Here is a 6,077-nt window from a genome sequence, read left to right on the forward strand (position 1 = left end):
AGTTCAAGGTCAGATTGGCCAGGAACAGTTAAACAGTTTCTGGACGATAACTTGAGAACGCTTGGGCCAAGGGTCATGAAAGATGATAGAGAGGTTCATCATGACCAGCAGATGTCTCCTATTGATTTTAAGATCAGTAGGTCAAAGGTCAAGGTAACAGTGACCCAGAACATTGAAACCGTTTCCAGACAATAAATTGAGAACGCTTGGGCCTAGGATCATGAAACCTGATAGGGAGGTTGGTCATGACCTGTAGATGGCCCCTATAGATTTTGAGGTCTGTAGACTAAAGGTCAAGGTCACATTGTCCCGGAACAGTTAAACCCTTTCTGGACGATACCTTGAGAACACTTGGGCCTAGGATCATTAAACTTAATAGGGAGGTTGATCATGACCAGCAGATGATCCCTGTTGATTTGGAGGTCAATAGGTCAAAGGTCAATGTCACATTGAACCAGAACAGTAGAACTTTTGTTTACAGTGAGCAAATAATTTCTGTTCCTTGTGCAATTACTGAATGCATCAAGGGGGCATTTCGTGTTCGACGAGCTCTTGTTGCATATATATTACTCTAACAACGTGTATAAACAACACAGAGACAATACGATAGCCCAAAGTTATTTTAATACACCAGTCACTGAGGCAATCGAAAGCTAAATAAAGTTTTTCCCTGCTTTAGATTGTCGGAGTCGGCGTACGAATTTTCGTCGTAAGGAGTACATTTAGGACTTAAATTATATCGCATCCATCGAAATACAGTTGTTTCACGGATATTTTGAAATAACCCGACAGTGCATGCATTCATTATACAATTACCAGACCATCCGTAACGTTGTTAGAAACTATTAACAGTTACACATACCATACTTGCAACACACATATGTTATGTGCTGCTGGTGCTAATTCTGACTTACTGCAGAACTACAAAGTTAAATACACTTATGACATGGATAGATTTAACTGTATCTAACATCATCTGTATAAACTCTGCTATATATGGAGACGTTAATGCTTTCACGTCAAAAGCTCAGAAAATGCTGTTATGCTAGACACCACCGTCATTTATATGACTGAAAAAATGTTATACCCGAACGCACACACGCAGCCTCACAAAATTTGGGTCATAACCTCTTACAGTAAAATCTTTTATACTAGTTTAAACATAGCATCTAAAACATACTGTACAAAAGCGATTTGAAGACACATGCAACTGTAATGCATTACATATGCGTCTCTTAGCCTTAACTTTTAATGCAAATACAAAACTGGCTATTCATAAAAAACACTTCCGTGTTAGCTTAAGTAAAAACAAAATATTTTGTCTCTGTATAACATTTCTTTATTAGTTATGCATAAGGATAACGTATTTCGAAATACTAATAAGAAATAAACGATTTATTAATTCACAGTCATAAGCAACAATTCGTTACAATATTCAAGGCCTAGTTAAAATTATTAACAAACCTTAAGATGTACCAATTTGATTTCAAGCTGGTAACTCTGAAAATTTAATGCACCTCTTAGCAATTAATAAATTAATAAACAATATGCATATTCTAGCTGTACCAGTTATGCATATTTTAGCTGTACCAACAATATGCGGGAGAATTTCATACAAAAAATAAGTATATTTTGTCATTTTACGTGTCATATTCTTAACCCTTACCCTGCTAAATTTCTATAATGAACTTGTCCATCTTTCAATTTGGACAGTACCATTAACAGTTAAAAGGGGTGCGTTCCAAAAAGATATTGACTGAATGGCGAACAGTGCAGATCATGATCAGACTGCACGGATGTGCAGGCTGATCATGATCTACACTGGTCACAAAGGCAGAATCAGTCGTGTCCAGCATGATAAGGGTTAAGCTGAAAGCTTACTGTATAATAATATCCTGTGCTTGGATATTTAACCACAAGGGGTAACGCACTCATGATTCAATTCTTGCGCACCTTGACTTCAAACTGTGGTAAAGTAGACGATTAACCGCGAAAAGGTATTGGTTATTTGATGATATTATACAGTACGCTTTCAGCTAAAGAATAAAATACGTAACAAAATATACGTATTGTTTGAACAGTCTACCCATTTTAAAACTGTCATATATTTAAATATCATCAGTTAGAAAATACACATATTTTGTCAACACAAATAAATGTACAAAACCATAGTTAGATATTATATTTACAAGTGGTTATTCACTACATCTCCTTTTAAAGGTATATTGTAACTCAATGGCAAAAATTAATATTAAAATCTAATAAAGACTTACTGTAATCTATAAATCAGAGAGGTCACTGACTTTCACAATGGTATATCATTTTTACAATTCATGCCAGAATAACATTACTTATGTAACCCTATATGGTAGTTCAATATTATACTACATGCAGTCCCAATATGTACCCCAGTCATTCAAGAACTGTACTTTATGTACAATATGGCGACTTTTGACATCAATAGAAAATAAGTTTTGCCAAGATTTACAATTTTAAATCGTTGAAAGCAAAGTATGTCATCTTCCTTCTGTTACTGTTTTTACAACTGAACATACAGAAGAATATAGCATATTAACAACAGATCATAGGACAGAAATGTGCATAATCATACATAGACAAATGTATTTTTACACCTTATATATATTATAGAAGCATTATCAATAGCTGAATATCCTGAGAGAAATTCAGCCTATATTAATATCCTACAATTTCTTGTACATTGCAGTGTAAGTATAACTATTTCATGCTTATGACATTTAAGTTTCATTAAGTCGATATCACAAAGTCGATTGTTCAGCTATAAACTGTTCTATAGCTAGTTTGATGATAGATTCACTAAGATTTTCCCAGTCTGGAATAAGTGAGTACTCTCCCTCGTTTTCTACCAGTTTGGCTCTTGTTATTTTGTTGAAAAGTGTAAGTAATAATTTTGGCATTAGACTTGATTTTACCGTCTCTTTGAAAATCAGAATGATTGGTTTATCCATTTCATAAGCTTCTCGCAGTTCCATTTCACACCAACGACTTTCACAGAACGATTTTGAAATAACAAATACGACAACGCAGGATTTGGAAATGCAGCGAAAAATTTCATCAACTATCGGCCGTCCTAAACAAAAGTTTTTATCTCCAGTGCTAATGATTTCACGCTTAAAACGACACTTTCTACTTAAAACAATGTTTAAATTGGCATGAATAATATCAAGGGCACACATTTCGTCTTCACTTGAATACGAGATCTGACACAAATATTGTTCTGTCAAGACACCCTTCCGAAAGTCTTTCAGAAAGAGTTTTCGCTGATATTTCTCTTTTTGCATTCTTTTCCGCATTAATATAACCTTTGTTAAAAGAATTGCCACTGCAATGACTATAAGACTTGCAATTGATGCACATATTATTACAGTTGCTCTGTAACATGAAAACTTCGCAAGGTGTAACGAATCATTGTTGATTTCTGTTTCTTCATTTTCCATTTTACACAGATATTTTTTTCCAGTGTGTTGTTGAACAACCGAAATTATCCATTTCATAAATTTGACACTTTCGCAACTACATATAAATGGGTTTTCGGCCATTTCAATGACAGTTGAATAGTTACTTCCGGCGGAAGCACGTGTTCGAAGAAGCAACTGCACGTTTGCTAGCGCCTTGCCGTCTATGAGTTTTATACGATTTCGAGCAATATTCAATAACCTTAGCATCTTCAAATGAATCAAATTGAACTCGACGGTCGTTAATTCATTGTCTGCTAAATCAATCACCTCTAAACCGACATTATTTCTAAATATATCCTGCGGCAAGTGAGTAAGTTTATTCTCCGCAATATTGAAATACTTTAGAATGGTAAAAGCCTCCAACAAATCGTTGAACTCTGGTAAATGCTCCATTTGAAACAGTTCATTTGATTTCAAATTTAAAGTTTCCAGTGCCTTGACAGTTTTGGTTGCAAGTGGAGACAGGTATTTTATTTTATTATAAGAGAAATCAATTTCATTAATCTCATTATGTAGTGGTAAATAAATTGTTATATTGAAAATCTGTATATTGTTCTGTTTAAAATGCCATTTCTTAAGACTGAAATGACAATCTGAGATATTCAGTAAAGTATTGTTTATTATGACTGGAAGTCGGAATAGTGCATTTGCATAAAGGTTTTCAATACGGGTGAAAAGTATTTGTATCAACGCCTGGCTTAATTCACTGCAATTTCTTATCGTTTTGTTATTAAAGAAATCATTATGTGGCAGGAAAAACTGCGCAGAAAACCCCGCAGGAATTGAAGATATATTCAGTGTTTTGAGATCTTGAATAAAAAAGGCAACCATACGATACTGTGTAGATATATTAATTTTGTTTGGAAGAATAATGTTTGTTTGGGAAATATCAAGTGTCTTCAAGTATGTCGGTTTTATCTGCCGCCGATGGAGAGGGTTCATTTTGAAGCCTGTTTTCCGCAAACTCAAGCTACATACTTTCATCCTTTTAAGAAGGTTATAGAATAAGCTACCTATGTTCAAATCATTCTCGATTCTATCCGAGACGTCGTTTAAAGACAAAGATTCCACTGTAATATTAACATTAAGTAGAGCTGCTGTGAGATTATTTATTTCCAGATACCTGCACACCGAAAACTGCAGTTCCTTGAGGTGAACACCATCAAACGTGTCCGGGCTGAATGTTGTAATCTTTTCCCCGTGCATTCGAAGTTCCTTTAATTCGTATAGCAAACTAAAGCACATACTCCCAAACTGAACAGGAACATTGCCGTTCGCTTGTGAATACTGTGCAGTTATGTCTAAAAATGTTACATTTTGCCAACTCATATGAGCAAATGATGTAGCACTAAAGTATATATTTGTCGCAAATATGTTGATATACACACGTGTCGTGTTTGGAGGCAGAGTGACAGGGACTACATTGTCACAGATTGTGGTATCTTTATCAGATGTGACACATGCCAGCAGTGACGTTTTCAGGCAGAATATATATATAAAAGCAAGCGCTGTGAACATCTTACGTATTCTAATTCCGAATGCCATCCTTTGTTTGATGTCTTTTCTTTTATCCTTAAAAAACATGTGTTCAATACTCATGTACACTGTAATAATCGCTTTTGCAACATCAATATAATTCAAATTCATTTGAAAGAAAATGTCTAGAAAATTGAAATCATTGTGAAAACTTTCAAGTTCTGATCGAAAGAAAATCAAGAATCTTGCCTGTGGCTAGTTACAGTTACATATTAGAAACAGATTCCAGTCTCTAAATTTTAAGTGATTAAATGAATGTAAACATGTTCCATTGAAATGAAATATATATATATTACCAACTCTCTTTTTTGTTTTACAAAAGATATTGAAACTTTTCTTACCATCACTGGTTCCATGATTTTAGTTAAGTTGGTCTGCAGTTCGCAGTTCGCAGTTCGCGTTTCGAATTGCGAACTGCAAACTGGTCTGCAGTTCGCAGTTCGCGATTCGAATTGCGAACTGCAAACTGGTCTGCAGTTCGCGATTCGAATTGCGAACTGTAAACTGGTCTGCACTTTACGATTCAAATGTCAACGTGCAGTCTGATCAACACTGTCCTGCGCATTGCAGACAAGAATGCATTTCACAGTTGGTCTGCAGTTCGCGTTTCGAATTGCGAACTGCAAACTGGTCTGCAATTCGCGATTCGAATTCGAACTGCAAACTGGTCTGCAGTTTGAGATTCATATTGCGAATTGTAAACTGGGCTGCAGTTTACAATTCAAATTTCAAAGTGCAGTCTGATCAGCACTGTCCAGCGCATTGCGGACAAGAATGCATTTCATAATTAGTCTGCAGTTTGCATTTCGCGTTTCCAACTGCGAACTGCAAACTGGTCCGCAGTTCGCGTTCCGAATTGCAAACTGCAATCTTGTCTGCCGATTACAATAAAAATTTCAAAGTGCAGTCTGATCAGCACTTTCTTGCGCATTGCAGACAAGAATGCATTTCACAGTTGGTCTATAGTTCGCAGGTTGTGTTTCCAATTGCGAACTGCAAACTGATCTGCAGTTCGCAGTTCGCGTTTCGAATTGCGAACTGCAA

The 6,077-nt window shown here is 35.7% G+C and overlaps 1 protein-coding gene across 1 annotated transcript; it reads right to left on the bottom strand.

The window, feature by feature from the left end:
- Nucleotides 1-2,777: 2,777 nt before the first annotated feature.
- LOC123545639 (toll-like receptor 4) lies at nucleotides 2,778-3,890 on the bottom strand. Its single transcript, XM_053543236.1, has one exon. It carries the CDS (start codon nucleotides 3,888-3,890, stop codon nucleotides 2,778-2,780), a length of 1,113 nt encoding a protein of 370 aa, XP_053399211.1.
- Between the last annotated feature and the right edge of the window lie 2,187 nt (nucleotides 3,891-6,077).

The sequence above is a fragment of the Mercenaria mercenaria genome, chromosome 1 (assembly GCF_021730395.1).
Source record: "Mercenaria mercenaria strain notata chromosome 1, MADL_Memer_1, whole genome shotgun sequence".
NCBI lineage: Eukaryota > Metazoa > Mollusca > Bivalvia > Venerida > Veneridae > Mercenaria > Mercenaria mercenaria.